We start from the raw sequence: 18,224 nt of genomic DNA, 5'->3' as shown, positions 1-18,224 counted from the left end.
CCTAACAAGTTGGATATTTGCGCAATATAAATACCATATATTATTATCAATATCAATACCCTATTTGACCTTAGTCATAAGACTTGAAACTCAAGCAGGATGTTCAGTTGTATTTGATTACCCACATGGCCAAATTTAATGAACTAGATTCATGTACTTTTTTAAGTTATGCTGTCATTTCAAAACCTTAACCTTCGCTTAAGATGTGGTGTTGACGCCGGCGTCGTCGCCTTTGGTAAAGTTGCACCTATAGACAAAAAAGGTAAAAAATGACACTCTTACCAAAAATGGGAAAACAAAATATATTATGCAATTAAGTGAATGTGGAAATATGGAGAAGCAAACGGCGAAAAGAAGAACAGCCATTGGCTAAAGTGTGTATACCGTGTTAAAATAAGATATATGTAATGAAATCATACAATTATTTTTTAAATAAAAAAACTGAGATGAAGAGAATCAAACAATAACTATGCCGATGAAATCTGCAGAAGGAAAAGACGAACGTGTATTGCTGAGTGAAAAAAGACTGAATCATAAAGCTTCCTATTTCTGGAAAGAGTCGTCTAAGCTGATTGCCTCGTTATCCACTGCCTTATCGGTTGATTCAGCTTGTAGCCCCTTCATCGACTCATCGTTCTGTTCGTTAACTGGTTCACCAATGACTTCATCACCGAGTTGATCATCATCTTCTCTCTTTGGTATGGACAAATCATTGCATTCTCCAGCAGCCGCTTGCTCCTTCTCAGCTCCCTGTACGTTGTTCTTATCTTGCTTTGATGTGGATCCTTGGTTCACTGTATCAACTGGCTGCTTTGATGTGTCTGAAATTTGTTTCTGTGAGTATCAAGAAATAAAAAAAAATTAACAATAATAAAATGGTTAAAGAAGTACATGTAGGTGAAGAAATATTTATTGAAGTTAAAGTTCCAATAAATGTAAACTATTGAGCTGATAAAAAACTTGTTGAATTCCAGCTAATTATTTAAATCTCTCGTTCAGTGTGTCCCTTCTTAATTAGATCTTGCAAGTGTATTCTGTAATTGCACGAGTGGTTGTTGGCGCTTATTTCCGTGGGACTATGGGAATGATTACAGCAGGCGCGGATCCGGAGTCGGACTTTCACTGGGTGAGAATCGGCTGAAAATTTCGCCAAGAAAAGAAATAGATCATTTGTCAAAAAAAATACAAGTAACCCAGCCAGCACTTTTCAAATGTAAAATATAAGAAGATTAAATTAATATTATCATTGTCACATTGCATACCTTCATGTTCATACACATCATCGTCACAATCGCGCAAAAATAGGCAATTAAGGAGATTATTGACTATATGCCAAGTATTGTCCCTGTATACCGAGTATCATCAGGGATTAGGATGTCACTCAATCAACAATTGTGTTTTGTTTTTCTTGTTTTTTTCCAAAGACCAGCCAAGGAATATGTTTCAAACTAAGCCTGATCATTACTTTGCGGACAATAAGATTAATGAGTGCAGCGTTCCCCTGAGTTTTGTTTTGATGAATTCCATTCAAAAGGCGTCGCGTAAAGTTCGCAATTAACGCTATTATACAGTGTAAACTAATGAATGACACTTTTCCTTGAATATAATTTTTGCCCAAGAGGACAAGTCTCGGGGGATATCTACATGGTACTGGATTAAATCTAACGTTAAAAGTGAAGTAGGATTAGAAATATATATCATCATTCCAAAAAATTAAAAGGACGGAGAAACGCGTCTCCTTCGCTTTTAATGAGGATGTTTTTCCCCCCTAGGGCTTACGTATCTTATTAAAATACAGTAGAATCTTGCGTCAAACTGTAATAATAGATTGATGTTTTGACAAGATCCCTTACATTTTCAGTTCGCCAATAACACCAATGATAAAAATCAAACTTGCCGTTTCGGATAACCTTGTTGGTAGAGGGAAGAGATACTCTTCTATTTTAGTGTTGATATCATCATCTAGTTTGGCTATCTTACTAGCCCAGAGAGCAACAACTCGAGCTACATCATCGACAAGATCGTCAGGACTATGGAAAAAATCCTCGGTGTACTGCCAACAAAAAAAAAGAAATACAAAAATGAAATAAATACCGTTTAAATTATTGTAGATTTAAAATATGATCGACCGTTTCACTTTGATTTACAACGGTATTCATTGACTGTGTTTGTTTAGGATGGCAAAACTTACAATCTTACAAGCATAACGCTTAAATTTCCTTTCAAATATGGATAAGAAAAAATCAATGGCAAGTTTCTATTCTATAATTTGTGAGGTTACGGCAGCTGCAACACTAGCAGTGAGCATAGGATGAAATAATGACGTCACACACTCATTATTTTTCGTTATGATAAAAAATGTCATGATTTTTTTTTCAATACGTATATTTCACTTCTCTTAAGTACAAAGCATTCAATCGGAAATAATCGCTATATTATTATTTGCTGCTGTATTACCACGAGAAGTGCGCTATAATTCAATTTTTTGTCCACATTAACTGTTATTGTATCTACGAGAGGAAGACGTTTGAAATTAAGTGGTCCAAATGCACTAATGAACATAAAAACAAGCATAAGACTTGCTTGTGGTACTACATAAGTACATTATCATACATATTTCTGAATTAATGTTCACATCTTGCAGACCGTCTCCATTGACAAGACTCACCGTTGATACATCGCTGCGATTTAGAAGTTTAGCTCTCCGTCCCTTTTCCATTGTTTCAAGGATTATCCGACAGATAGCATTACGCGCATCAATGCGCTCTGGTGGTGTCTTTGTTCTTAGTTCTTCCCTTATGACTGAAGATTCTATACTACATGCTTGTCGGCTCCTATTCATCGACGATCTCATGCTGGTCTGCAGCTGGGTTGACTGAAACAGGTGAAGTGAAGGTACACAGCAAAAACTGTGGTGTTAACCGGTGTACATAGAGGACCACACCAGTTATTTTACACCGGTGTTAGATTGGTGGTGTTAGTTTTACACCTATAGGTGTCATTACAACAACTATCATGGTTGTTACATTTACACTGTTTGGTGTTATGTTCAATCTCTAGGGTGTTATTTTAACACCTCGGGGTGTGGTCCTCTATTAACACCGATTGGTGTCAGTTTTAACACCACAGTTTTTACAGTGTATGGAAAAATATGCTTGGAAACTGGGTCGATCGGTTATACTATAGACTTCAAGGATTTGATATAAAGATTCAAGTATCATCTTTTTTTCCCTTCCTTTCTTCTGTCTCATATGAATGAAAAAAAAATGTACTTTTATTATTTCGCTGAATCCAAGTAATATTTTTAATCCCTTGCCGATAATCATTAGCATCCCACGTACACAATCTATCCACGAAATCAGATGGTTATTGTACCGTTTATGCAATAAAAGAAACGTATTCTTTTAATGAATAACACATTTGTTTATGTATAAGCTGTCATTAATTTGACATGTATGAGAGGCCTTTTTTATCAGACTTTCGTCGTTGATGGCGACATGGCGTAGTTGCCTAAGCAGCATGATTGAAAAACAAATTAACTTTCCTTTATGCCATTAAAGGGGAATGACAATGAGTTAATTGTTATAAAAGCAGGAAAATACAAAAATAATATTGGACAATGTTTGATGAAAATCCTTCGAAATATTAAAAAGTTATGCATTTGATTTTTTTGAGACACCATGATGGAGCTTCCCTCTATAATTACGTATAAATGTAATCTTACTTTATTGTGATGAATACAAATACTTGATTGAAGGGGGGAATGTGAAAATATCTAATTACATTTCCTAATTAACAAGTAACAGATAAAATCACTTTCATTTTTGTGATGACATTCATGGAATCTATATCAGAGTAGGAACTGCTTATCTGTGACGTCACACAATCTAAACTTCAAAAACTCATCACTCCGTTATTCTTTGATTAATCTTTTATCAAATCTTCATCATCAATATTTTTTTCTAATTCCGCTACTTATAAAAAAAAAATTATCATCAGGGAGCACTCCTTAAAGGACAAGTCCACCCCAACAAAAACTTAATTTGAATAAAAAGATAAAAATTCAACAAGCATAATACTGAAAATTTCATCAAAATCGGATGTAAAATAAGAAAGTTATGACATTTCAAAGTTTCGCTTATTTTTAACAAAACAGTTATATGAACAAGCCAGTTACATCAAAATGAGAGAGTCGATGATGTCACTCACTATTTCTTTTGTTTTTTATTGTTTTAATTATCAAATATTTTTATTTTCTCGTCATGTTCATGTGAAATGAAGTTTCAGTCCTCCCTGAACACGTGGAATTCCATTATTTTAACATTTTGTGCTTCAGGCAAGGAGGTCCTTGTCAATTTCGTAAAAATTGAAATATTGTATAATTCAAACAATAAAAAACAAAAGAAATAGTGACATCATCGACTCTCTCATTTGGATGTAACTGGCTCGTTCATATAACTATTTTGTTAAAAATAAGCGAATGTCATAACTTTCTTATTTTACATCCGATTTTGATAAAATTTTCAGCACTGTGCTTGTCTGATTTTTCTCTATTAATTCAAATCAATATTTTTCTGAGGTGGACTTGACCTTTAAACCTCATTTTGTGTTTTAGCGAGTAAAAGCACTTACCCTATTGATGATTCTATTCCCTTCATAATCCGGTATCTGAGATTCATCTGTGATCTCCCTGAGGTCTGGTTTAGTGATGAGGATCTCACATTCGTCTCTGTCTGTTTCATCAAGAATCTGATCCAGTTTCTGAAGCACAAGCTCCACGAAGGCAAGGTCTTTATCAGTTGAACCATCCTTGGTCATACTCTCCCTCATAGACTGTCAATATAAAATTATTTCAAAATCAGTTATTGTTCAATCTTTTCAAATATTATATTGCATAGAGAGAGGAGGAAACTACACTGTCAAAAGTGCGGTGTTAAAACTGACACCAATATGTGTTAATATAGGACCACACCCTGAGGTGTTAAAATTACACCCTAGAGATTAAACGTAACACCAAAGAGTGTAAATGTAAAGGTGTTGTAATAACACCTATATGTGTAAAACTAACACCACCAGTTTAACACCGGTGTAAAAAAATGGTGCGGTCCTCTATGTACACCGGTTAACACCATAGTTTTTGCTGTGTAGTTGGGGAGGAAGAGGGGGAGAGATATATTACGACAAAATCGTGGCGAGTCGTCAAACCCTCTCTCCGTGTTAATGTAAGGTTAGTTTTGTGACCACATTTAACATGATATCCATTTCAATTATTTTTTTTTCGATTTCCTATTTTTCCCGTATGTGATAGAACTATTCGAGGACAAGCCCCCCCCCCCCTGGCTAATGATACATATCGGTTCGACCAGACTCACACTGCTTTGACATGGCAGGTAATGGTTTGACTTAGACGCATAGCGATTTGACAAATAAACCGGCAAACCGGGTTGACATGGATAAAAATTCCAAAGTTATTGAACTCACGCTCTGTAACAACGACGCATTGAGAGGGGTACTTGCATCAGTTGGTAACTGGCATTCTTTGTAAGGTTTCGCACGTTTCTTTAGAAGTCGAATAATGACAGCTTTTAGCGATTTCTTCTCCTTTTCTGACGACGAACGCAGATCATCGAGTAAAACTTGTCCGACCAGAATAAACGACAGCTCAGGTGCATCTGCAAAGATCTGAAAGACCAGAGCCAGGAAAGAGATAGGTTTGCATGAAATGCAAATTTGACCAAAAAATGGAGACATAATAAATGTCAATCGCTCGAACAAGACATGCATGATTAAAGCTTGGGATTGTTGATGCATCAAATTGGGAGAACATTCAGGCATAATGATATTCAGTTATTATTAAACCCTTATTTTATTAAAAAAGTGGTGGGCTGATATAAAGTGGGCGAATGAAATTTTTTCACCAGACTTCCAAATTGTTCCTCTTGTATTTCGTGCATATTTCGAGACACTATTTTTTTTTTCACAATAATCTCATTCGGAATAATTTCAGGGTCATATTATGCCGGGTCTGTTGGTGCCATACCCCATTAGAAATTAGGTCCCATGTGACAAAAAATGGGTAAGATCTCAAACAAAAATGTGAACATCGGACCCGAATTCGAAGTCAATCAATCTAACGATTTGTTTGTTCTTCTTAATGTGTTTTAGAGCAAAGTATCCGCTTCTTTAGATGTTTTCGTGATGAAAAACCGTGTTTCCATTGCCCAATTCCTTATTTGTTTATTTAGCATAACATGAAACAATATTATTAAACAAAAATCAGGGGATGTCAAAACACAGAAATAAACAGAGAACATATTACACTCAACTTTTGGCATAAAATTCGCATAGTTGACTGTAGATTAAACGAAATTTGATAATTGACAATTTCCTTAACTCATAATAGGCTTATCGAATATGAAAACCAACTCTTTCACAAGAAATGTGCGTAATCACATTACTTACAACTTCTTCATTGAAATCTTTCAAAGGGACATCAACGCTGTGTAAATCCTCTTCAACGCTCTTCATACGATGTTGAAGGGTACTAAATCTCAAGTCATCTAATGCATTATCAGACATAGGCTGTTAAGATACAAAAATGTAGAAAATAAACAGTCTCCTACGGACAAGATTTTCATTGTAAAATCGATATATTCGTGTCTGTAATCTATTCATTTTTGGCCACTATTCTATTTGTATTTTTTATCGTACCGTTATGAAGTAATATAAGGAGTCGGCTTTGACAGGTCAATGGCCTTTCTGACTTAATACATCCGCTTCATTTTCATTTCATTTCTTCATATTTCTGCCATTTTTATTGCTTATACTGTGATATAAATTCTTTTACTCCTCTGTTGTTGTATTATATTATACTTGTATATAATTATGTTTGTATGTTTTTAAAGGATGTCAAATAAATGAATTGATTGATTGAAATCAAGATGTAATATTCAAGTTTGATATTAAATATGGGTTGTAGGTGCATGCAGGAGTACAATATGCAGTCATGGCAGTGTAATAGATTCAATCTAGTAGCATTATTCTAGCAATGTTTTGGCGTAAACGTCTTATACAACGATTTACTTTATATTATGAACTTCACAGTAGACTCTTATTGCTTAACAATCAAAGAGGTGTTTAAAGTTTTCAATTAAATCATCAATAAATAATGCAATCCTGCCTGATTGTAAAACTGTTAACGACTACTGTATTATGGACCATTGATATAGCGCTTAACATCATTTTAGTAGGCCTATATATGATTACAACATTTTTACCCTTATTTTGGGATTCTTCGGATTTGGCCGTCTCACATTTTTATTCTGTTTTTGCTAATACTAAAACTTAACTAAATGTCTGTTTTCTTAAATAAATTCCAGCTTTGTTCTTTATAAAGATACTTGCATGCCTATTAGATATCATTTATACAATTAGTTTAGGGATATATTTATAGATTATTTCATATCTATAAAATTACGACATAATCTGGCATGAAACAGATTTAAACGATTGTACATTACCGTAGTCGTTCGTTGAAATCTGCCGTCTCGAAACACGAATGAAATTCCTGATTAATGTAACAAAAAAAGAAAAGTTGAAGCTCATTGAAAATTAGGTTGGTATTCCTATCCAGACATGATTTTGTATGATTTTGCTTATATTTATTCAAGTTCTATCATATCGTGTTTAGGATTTTTTCACTCATATTCTACTTAATGTAATCATCATACTGCCTCTATAGACATTTTAGTGATGTGCATATCCGTAGTTCTAGTGACCTTTCATTTGCATGGGCGGAAATCCGAGGGGGAGAGGGGGGACGCGTCCCCCTACCAAAAATAGTAGGGGGGCACAATATAAAATGTCCCCCTACTAATTTTGGTCTGATGGAGAAAAATACATAACTTAACAATCGAAATAGTATATTTGTATTTTTTTATTAAATGACCGTACATTTTTTATGAAAAACTTTCTTTTTTTTCTTTTATTTTGCTTGTCAATTTTTGGGGGGTTTAAAATTACCTTGCATTTCGGATAATACCTTTTTTCTTTCTTTTTTGGCTTGGCTTGTCCAATTTTCTAGTATCTGGTCCCCTATCTTTGGGGACAGATTTCCGCCCATATTCATTTGATTACCCCCCCCCCCCTCCTCATTTCATCTCAACAAGCGTGATGATCAACAACTTCTTTGTTTTAAATAATGTTAAGTTTTGTATGAAATAAGTATATTCTTAACATTCATGTAATGTACCTGGTTAAAAGGTCTCAAATCATGTTAAGCAAAAAAAAACCTCACTTCTGTACATCAATGTGTATAAAGTAAATGAAATAAATAAAAATGAATTAATAAATTAATGAAATAAAGTAAATAAATAGATAAAAATAAATAAATGAAATAAATAAAATAGTAATTGTATAGAAAATAAACAAATAAAGTAAGACACTCATAAATTTTGAGGATTTTTATCGAGTTTAAGAAAAGAGGTCCATCCTAAACTTGGCAAATTTAATCAACAATACTTACAATTAAGAAGAAAATCAATGAGAGTTTAACCCTAAGAAGACTGGGGGGCTGATTCAGCCCCCCTCGATATTTTTCGCGATAAATCCGCCATGCGACATTTTTGACCTCATCACTCGCTGACTTTTAAGTCTCGCACAACTTTTGAGACCAAAATTGTGACCTCCGGCTACGCGGTTCCGAAATTACACAACATTCCGTAAGACAGTGCATGCAGACCCCAAATTAGTCCCTGATGATTTCCATTGAAAAAACAATAATGCTAGTTTTGGTAACGATATCAAAATGAGTTCGTACAGAATCCAATGAAATGACCACCAAAGTGTCTGTTAGTATAAATAAAACGCATGTGCCAAAGGATTCTGGAAGAAATTGTGTAACTGCTGAGAAATCAGCAAATAAGCAAAGGATTTGGGTAGAGCGTCGGGCCCGAATTACTATTTCAGATGAGATACTTTTCATATTTTTACTTCTTTGAAACCATATACATTTGTTTTAACTTTTTCACAGAGAACCTTTCCTGGTGGCATATTCTTGTTTTTAAGGTGGCAGGTCAAGTGAGGGTATTTATTTGGTTTATTTCAACACCCGGTGAGGCATCTTTTATCTTTTAGATGTGACTTTAACAACGCAATTCTTACAATTTGTAGAAGAGTCTCGTATGTGACTTATATTATTAAAGACAGAGAAATATTACTCTAATAGCAGGTGAAGAAAGGAAACAAACCTTTTTTGCGGTATCTGTAAACCCCAAATATTATCAGGACAGCGAAAGTAATGATGATAAGTATAATGACGATTGGCAACCATATCGATAAAGCAGAGTTTGTAGTTTCTTCTGTAGTGCCAACGTTCATTTCTGCTTTCTTTCCACCTATAGAAAAATTTAAAAAAAAACAACCAAGATCATTCTACAGCATGCATTTTTAAGAGAAAAATATAACATCAGGTCTTTTAGCCATCTCAGGCATTTGTCAGGGGGGCGTTTCATCAATATTTTCGTCCGACAAGTTGTCAGATCTGACAACTTCCCTGGATTCTGATTGGTTGAGAAGCACCGTTACTATAGTAACTGTCGGATAAAACAGGACTCGTCGGATAAAACGTCTGACAATTACTTTCATGAAACGCTCCCCTGGTCTACATGCATATATCCAGTAAGCACACTCGATGAGAAATCGCACACAGCAAAAACTGTGGTGTTAACCGGTGTACATAGAGGACCACACCAGTTATTTTACACCGGTGTCAAATTGGTGGCGTTAGTTTTACACCTATAGGTGTTATTACAACACCTTTGGTTGTTACATTTACACTCTTTGGTGTTATGTTCAATCTCTAGGGTGTAATTTTAACACCTCGGGGTGTGGTCCTCTATTAACACCAATTGGTGTCAGTTTTAACACCACAGTTTTTTACAGTGCAATCACTTCAAAATGGCAAAGAAAAAATACGATGCCCCCCCCCCCCCGTTGCACCCACAAATGTAATAACGCCCACAAATGTAATAACACTTTACCCACAAATGTAATAATACCCACAAATGTAATAACACTTTACCCACAAATGTAATAATTTTTGATCGCCCACAAATGTAATAATGACTTTACCCACAAATGTAATAAATTTGAAGGGATTTTTGGCGAATCCATTTTAAACTAAAATCCTATAGTAATGCGTTCATATAGCACAAAAGTGCAAAGTCTTTTTTTCAGACCGGGTTAATAAAACATCAGAGTACAAGTCCAAAGTCTTTCTTCCAGACCCGGTTGTTTCAAAAATTATAATATATATCCAAAGTCTTTTTTCCAGACCCGGTTGTTTAAAAAATTATAATATAAATCCAAAGTCTTTTTTCCAGACCCGGTTGTTTAAAAAATTGTGATATAAGTCCAAAGTCTTTTTTCCAGACCCGGTTGTTTCAAGAATTTTAATAAGTCCAAAATATTTTTCCTGACCCAGTTATTTCAAAAATAATGATATTCCTGAGAAAAAATGGGAATCGAGCTTAGTCTTTTCTCCAGACCCAGTTAATTAAAACTCTGGTGGAATTAATGTCTTTGTTGTTGTTTCAACTTATACGGTGTATATTGTGAATATATGCACCAAGAGTGAATTGAGAATCAAGCGTAGTCTTTTCTCAAGACCCGGTTACCTGTTATTTAAACATTATCAACAACAGTTTAAAAACAGTATAAAGACCCCATAATCTTATTAATGCTGGATATAGCGTAGTCTTTCAGCCCGACCATTTTTTTCTTTAAAAAACGCTAATAGTAAGATTAAAAAAAAATCAAAGTCTAAGACCAAATAAACCTTCAACCTAAGAACCTGTTTTAAAAGAGGTTTGGAGTGTTGTCTTTATTCCAGACCTAAAACAGTTAAGAAAAAAAATCTTCTAACATAAGACCTTATATTATTATTCTCGTGGAATAACACGAGTTTTAAAATGTACTCTTTCCTCCAGACCCGGCTATTAAAAAAAAGTAACTGAAAAACTTCGAATCTAAGACCAAATTTCCAAAGTTTTACCCAGTAAAAATATGTCTTTTTTAAACAATACTACTACCCCTACAAAACATTGTAATAACGCGTGGGTATAGCAGACATCCTTTCTCCAGACTTGGTTACTATTTGAAAAATAAAACAGTTTTTTACAAATATTCTAAAACGAATACTCAATAATCTAATTAATGTGGAACAACATGAAGACCGATTGTCGAAGATCGACTTTCCTCCAGACACAATTATTTCAGGAATAAAAAATCAATAAAACTCAACCCCCAACAACGAATCTAAGAACCAACAATCCTCCAAATTAAGACCATGCATGTAGAAGAGCACATGTTTAGAGCGTTGTCTTTATTCCAGACCCGGTGATTTAAAAATGATTTAAACAATCCTAAAACCAAAAGACTCATATTCTTATTCTTGTGGAATAACACGAGTATTATGCTTAGTCTTTCGTCTGGACCCGGTTATTTAAAAGATAAAGAAATATTTAAAAAAATGACAGCTGAGACCAATCTTCAAAATTGGCTTGGGTTTAGAGTGTTGTCTTTACCCCTCACCGACGTATATTATAACTTTTGAAACGACCGGGTCTGAAAAAAAAGACTTTGGACTTGCATTATAATTTTTGAATTAACCGGGTCTGGAAAAAAGACTTTGGACGTATATTATAATTTTGAAACAACCAGGTCTGGTAAAAAGACTTTGGACGTATATTGTAATTTTGAAAAACCGGGTCTGGAAAAAGACTTGGACTTGTACTGTAATATTTCATTAACCGGGTCTGGAAAAAAGACTTTGAACTTTTGTGCTATATGAACGCATTACAATAGGATATAAGTTTAGAACGAATTCGCCAAAAATCACTTCAAATTTATTACATTTGTAGGTAAAGTCATCATTACATTTGTGGGTAAAGTGCATTATTACATTTGGGGGTAAAGTGTTATTACATTTGTGGGCGTTATTACATTTCTGGGTAAAGTGTTATTACATTTGTGGGCGATCAAAAATTATTACATTTGTGGGTAAAGTGTTGTTACATTTGTGGCCCCCCCCCCCCCTCTCTGTCTCTCTTTATATATCTTTCTTTTTTTTACAGTTAGATATCAATCTTTCCTTTAAAGGGAAATTTCACTAGTAAGAAAAGTTTGTTGTAAAAATCAATAAAAAATGATGTGATATATTGATGAAGGTTTGAGAAATATCCATCAAATAGTAAGAAAATTACTAGAATTTTATTAATGATTTTAAGCATTTGTGACGTCATAAACGAGCAGCTTCCGCACATGTTATGTAAAAGAAAATACATGATTTTTTGTTTTCAATTTTGTATTTTTCATTCTTTTTATTTTGAATTTCTTTATTTCAAAATGTTCAATTTCAATTTTTAGTTATGAATTTCAATATTTTATTGTTGTATAAATGATGAAGGGACAATGAAAACCATTATTCTTTTTGAGAAAACGGCATTTCATTGATTTATTTTTATTCGTGTAACATGGACAGCTGCTGGCATATGACGTAAAAAATAAAAATATGCATTTCTAATAACCTTGTTAATATTTGAAGGATATTCCTTAAAACCTTCAATAATACTTTTTCTACGACTAACAATACACATTTTGTCAGGGTAAACTTCCCCTTTAAGTTTATCACACTCCCTTTGACATAACTATTACTGAAAAATATATTTTTCGTGCATGTACATACCTATGACCTTCAACTGAACTGGCCTGCCATTTATTACTGTCAAATCTACTACTTTGCAGGAGTAATTTCCAGAATCGGTTTCTACGAGATCCGATATTCGTAGAGAGATTCCATTCGTAATCGAGTAATTCCGACTGTTAATAACCACCATATTGTTTCTCATGGAGTAAACTGTGACGTCATCTTTCTGCCAGTATAGCGAATGTAGATTAGTATTTTCAACAGTAGCGGTGCATGGTAATGTCACATCCTGTCCTTCCGATATGTGAAAAACTAGTCAAAGAAACAACAAACAATACGCTAAATAATAGGTTTTTCATGTTTCTACAACGATACTATACCGCAAGAGTAACACAGATACCACCAGGGGAGTGATTCATAAAGCTGTCCGTAAGTTAAAAGCGACTTTAAATGACCTTTAAAGTCCACCTCAGAAAAATGTTGATTTGAATCAATAGAGAAAGATCAGACAAGCACAATGCTGAAAATTTCATCAAAATCGGATGTAAAATAAGAAAGTTATGACATTTCAAAATTTCGCTTATTTTTAACAGAATAGTTATATGAACGAGCCAGTTACATCTAAATGAGAGAGTCGATGATGTCACTCACTCACTATTTCTTTTGTTTTTTTATTGTTTGAATCATACAATATTTCAATTTTTACAAATTTGACAATTAGGACCTCCTTGCCTGAAGCACAAAATGTTAAAATAATGGAATTCCACGTGATCAGAGAGGAATGAAACTTCATTTCACATGACAATGACGAGAAAATAGAAATATTTCATTTTTCATATAATAAAATACAAAAGAAATAGCGAGTGAGTAATGTCATCAGTTCCTCATTAGCATACCGACCGAGATGTGCATATTATTGTTTTGTGAAATGAAGCGAAACTTTAAAATGCCATAACTTTCTTATTTTACATCCGATTTTGATGAAATTTTCAGTGATATGCTTGTTGATTTTTTCCCTTTTTATTCAAATCAAGTTTTTGTTGAGGTGGACTTGTCTTTTAAGGAACGACTGGCGATCCTTTCTTCTGGAAATGACATTCACCATTAAGTGTTCACTGGTGATTATTAAGAGCGTAAGAAAGGTTTACCAGTCGTTCTTAAAGTAACTCTTAACTTACCATGCTTACGAACAGCTTCATGAAACACACACCCGGTCTGTCTATGATTTTTTTTCATAGGCCAACATCACACAGCAGTTGCTGCGATACCCTTGTGGTATAGTATTGTCACAGAAACAAGAAGAACTTATTATTATTTATCTTAATCCCTCAGCAGATCAATCATTTGATTTGATAAACAATACGCTCATTACGTGCTTTTTTTCTACAGAAGTTTTTCACCATCATGCATTTTTCCTGTTCATGATTAAAGCATTGCTCTATGAATGCAATCCTAGTTATTATTATTTTTTGAATAAGTACCATTTTAAATTTATCATTTTTTTTGTACCAGAAAAAAAATCAATTGATGTTATAATTTTAAAAGGAAATCTAACTCTACAAAGGTTGAGTTAGCATCAACCCAATGTTAAGTAAAAACATAATATGTAAATTTGGAGGGGGTGAGTAAATAGGTGGTATGCTCATGGGTGAATATTCACACAACCTTGCATTGAACTACATGTATTACCTGATTACACATCACAAAGAATCATTTTAACCAAAACACATGCGAGCTCTTTCTTTACCATGACATTGTTCAAAACTGAAAGAACCTGCCAATATCAAAACTGCTCCATAGATAACAGCGCCAGTGGATTTTGAAAAGGGTATGGGACCCAAAATGACGTAACATTGTACACAAACTTTCTTTATGAAGCAAATCGTAACTTTTATAGCCCAATTTTGCAGTGAAAATTGCGTTATTTTACTAAAGCAATGTAAAAGCCCCATGTTTTACAGGTCACATGTCTTTGGCAACATTCCGCGGACTTTCCACTTTGACTTGCATCATTGACAATTGGGGACTTTTAAAGGTCAAGTCCACCTCAGAAAAATGTTGATTTGAATCAATAGTGAAAAATTAGACAAGCACAATGCTGAAAATTTCATCAAAATCGGATGTAAAATAAGAAAGTTATGACATTTCAAAGTTTTGCTTATTTTCAACAAAATAGTTATATGAACGAGCCAGTTACATCCAAATGAGAGAGTCGATGATGTCACTCACTCACTATTTATTTGGTTTTTTATAGTTTGAATTATACAATATTTCAGTTTTTACGAATTTGACCATTAGGACCTCCTTGCCTGAAGCACAAAATGATGAAAAATGGAATTCCACATGTTCAGGGAGGAATGAAACTTCATTTCACATGACAATTACGAGAAAATAACAATATTTTATATTTCATGTAATAAAATACAAAAGAAATAGTGAGTGAGTGATGTCATCAACTCCCTCATTTGGATGTAAATGGCTCGTTCATATAACTATTTTGTTGAAAATAAGCGAAACTTTAAAATTCCATAACTTTCTTAGTTTACATTCGATTTTGATGAAATTTTCAGTGTTATGCTTGTTGAATTTTTCTCTTTTTATTCAAATCAAGATTTTGTTGGGGTGGACTTGTCCTTTAAATTATTTTCAGTATAACCGAGTCTTTCGTTTTATTTTACGCTTTCTTCGTTGTACGTGTAACCCAGGGCCGGAAATTACGCTTTCGCGGTAATTTCCTTGTAAGAAAATAATACTGAAACTTTTTATCATTTTTATAGGGTATCATAAAACTGCGATATATAGATTCCCTTTTAATCTTTCTTTCTTCTTCTTTTATATTTGGTTCCCCTTAGGGTTGTCCCACTTTATTTTGGGGCCTAATAAAATAATTGAGGCGGTCACCCCCCCCCCCCCACCCTCCGGGTGCTAACGCATAGGGCATTATGGAAAGAGAATCCTTCTCTCCGCCTTGTGTATCCCTCTCTGTCTGCCCTCACCCCCCCCCCCCCCTCCCTCTCTCTCTCTCTCTATCTCTCTCTCTCACTCGTTTTCTAACTCAACTATACATGATCTTCCTGCCTTTCCCAATCTTCTTTCCCTTTCACTTCCTGTGTTTAATATTTCTTCGTATCCTGCATTGTGTATGTATACCACACTAACACACCATAATACAATGCTACTTATTTAAAGCAAGAGGCTTGACTTACACGTTTGAACGGTGTGGGATTGCGCCTCTCATCATATACCAATATGTATAGGCCTATGCATTGCAATAAACTTCCCTTCAATTGCAATTCAATAACAGGTCTCGAAAAAAAATGTAGTCGGTTTGCGCTTAGTATTTTATTGTAACATTTTCGGCATTATGCTTGATTGTGGAACGTCAGGGTTTTTTTTACAACGCATATTATATTACCTTGGTCTGTATTGGAACTGACTGCCATCAATTGGAAGATGACGATGTGGACAATTATTTTATATGCCATGTTGCCAGATGCATTTCTGTAAGAAAAAATAGATATGTGACCAAATACCCAAAATATATCATAATCAACAAAAATAGAGATGATAGTGTATAGAATAGGCTGATCTATTATAGAAATACATACTGAACTTTCAAATCTCCATCATGATTTCTAAAGCAAGAATAAAATTATAATCACAATGGGCTATATCCGGGGGCTATATGCAGGCACCTTCGACATATGACCAAAACGGAAATCTATAAACTTCCCACAAATGACGCATTGATCGGAATTGAAATTAATTTAATACCAATAATGAAAAACACAATTTTTTAGCAAACATATACAAAAAAACTTACCATAATTATAAAGGAAATGAAGTGGGATCATGCAAAGTTTTGAAAAACTTGTGCCACGAACCCAATTAACCTAAACAAAATTAAGTTCTACAGAATACATACCGTACCGTACATTGGGGAAAAATCTTAAATTGCTTAGAAATTAATTTTTAAAAATGGCGAAATCGAAAATGAAGTAAAAACAAAACAAAAATCTATATTTCATTTACAAAGAAATACTCCTAAAACCTACGTTTAAAAGATTAACTGAGTTCAGCTTGTGTTACACAGAAGGCATGGAAGGGGAATGTTGATTTAAAACGGAGGTATGACTATGATTGACACGATAATTTAATGTTTTTTTTTTGTATAATAAGAATGACGAAGCCCGTCAGAAGAAGCCCGAAATGTTGAATGGCCAGATATTGCGCATTGCACACACACACAAAATGCGAACGAGCGACGGGAACGTTTGGGGGTAAAACAATTTTCAGGGTGTATCTCTTCTTTTCTTTCCTTTTATCGTCTTTATTTTTCGGAAAGGTTAGCTTCCCCAAGCCCCCTAACCCGATCTGTACGCCACTGTTTAAAACTATGACATTAAATTTGTAATAATCATTCAATCTTCAATGTTATTTGGATCATGACAATTATCCTAATTTAATGTTATATAAAAATCTGAAGAAAAAAAATAGTAGGGGTGCATGGGTCAATACACCCTGCCACCCCCCCCCCCCATGTACCCCTCTAGGTCACCTAGGGCCCTATCACAAAAGGAAACAATCATTCAAACATCCACAATAATTTACAGCGGATATTATAACCATTTCCTACTTCCAAAACACAGAACAATGTTTGATCTAGCGTAAAAATTATAGGCCTATAGGACATTAGAATTCACTCTGGTGAAATATGGAGTAACATGATTATCAAATAATCTAGTAATAATCAATAATTATCAACTTCATTTCATAGAGACCGGCAGTCAACCCTCTACCACTGCGGGTCAATGCATGTTTCAAGATATGAGATCTAAATCTATAAAAGTGTAATATACGGTGATGAAAATTCCTATCCTCCTCGATGTATGAGAATAATATCATATTAATGCACATATATGGGCCTACTTACCCAAACCGAATGATCACCAGACACCCATTCTAAGCCCTCGGTACATGTAGGACTAGAATGTGTATTATCCAATGACATCCACGAATGAATGAAAATTCCGTCACGTGGAAATCAGCGATCGACAGAAATGCGTAGTAACTCCCGAAACAATTATAGGACTGAGTGTATCATTGCCTTGGTGCACGGATATTGATGAGTCGATTTTACGAGGTCAGCTTGATATAAAATAACGCTCTTGTCAAAGGTTACAAAATTCGAACGATCCTTGTCGCGTGCGTCAAGATGGAGGACATGGATTAACTTGGGGAATCCCCGAAATGTGCCTCTACAACCCTCTCCCTCCTTGCTCCGCAAACGATGTCCCTCATCAAAATGCATCTAAGCATTAGTCTCAACGCAGAGACCGTGATATCTCACCGAGTCATGTTCACCTTTTTCATAACAGAATGAAGGGACACAATAAGCCATTAAAAACATGGGAACAACATGAAGTATGGGGCACAATTTCTAAGATTGTGCACTTTTGAAAGAAAAATGAAATAAAATTTGGTTGGAATTTGACGAAAATCCATCAATAGGAGAGTT

General features: G+C 34.4%; 1 protein-coding gene across 1 annotated transcript; it reads right to left on the bottom strand.

Moving 5' to 3' along the window:
* Positions 1 to 174: 174 nt before the first annotated feature.
* Positions 175 to 17,990, bottom strand: LOC121424327. The gene is made up of 11 exons (XM_041619966.1): positions 17,640 to 17,990; positions 16,122 to 16,207; positions 12,746 to 13,018; positions 9,249 to 9,395; positions 7,521 to 7,567; positions 6,463 to 6,582; positions 5,482 to 5,682; positions 4,633 to 4,833; positions 2,669 to 2,875; positions 1,898 to 2,053; positions 175 to 834 (listed from the first exon to the last, which is right to left on the bottom strand). Exons 2-11 carry the CDS (start codon positions 16,189 to 16,191, stop codon positions 544 to 546), a joined length of 1,713 nt encoding a protein of 570 aa, XP_041475900.1. The 5' UTR covers positions 16,192 to 16,207; positions 17,640 to 17,990; the 3' UTR covers positions 175 to 543.
* Positions 17,991 to 18,224: the final 234 nt, after the last annotated feature.

Source organism: Lytechinus variegatus, chromosome 11 (genome assembly GCF_018143015.1).
Source record: "Lytechinus variegatus isolate NC3 chromosome 11, Lvar_3.0, whole genome shotgun sequence".
In the NCBI taxonomy this organism is placed as follows: Eukaryota; Metazoa; Echinodermata; class Echinoidea; order Temnopleuroida; family Toxopneustidae; genus Lytechinus; species Lytechinus variegatus.
This window is presented reverse-complemented; position numbering and strand designations above follow the sequence as displayed.

Excerpts from the sequence above, each read along its gene's own strand:
- LOC121424327 (XM_041619966.1), bottom strand. The coding sequence starts at position 16,191 with ATGGCATATAAAATAATTGTCCACATCGTCATCTTCCAATTGATGGCA. Across the intron at positions 5,683-6,462 it reads AAGATTTCAATGAAGAAGTT|ATCTTTGCAGATGCACCTGA; the intron begins GTAAGTAATGTG and ends CTGGTCTTTCAG. Across the intron at positions 4,834-5,481 it reads ATGCGTCGTTGTTACAGAGC|TCTATGAGGGAGAGTATGAC; the intron begins GTGAGTTCAATA and ends TTATATTGACAG.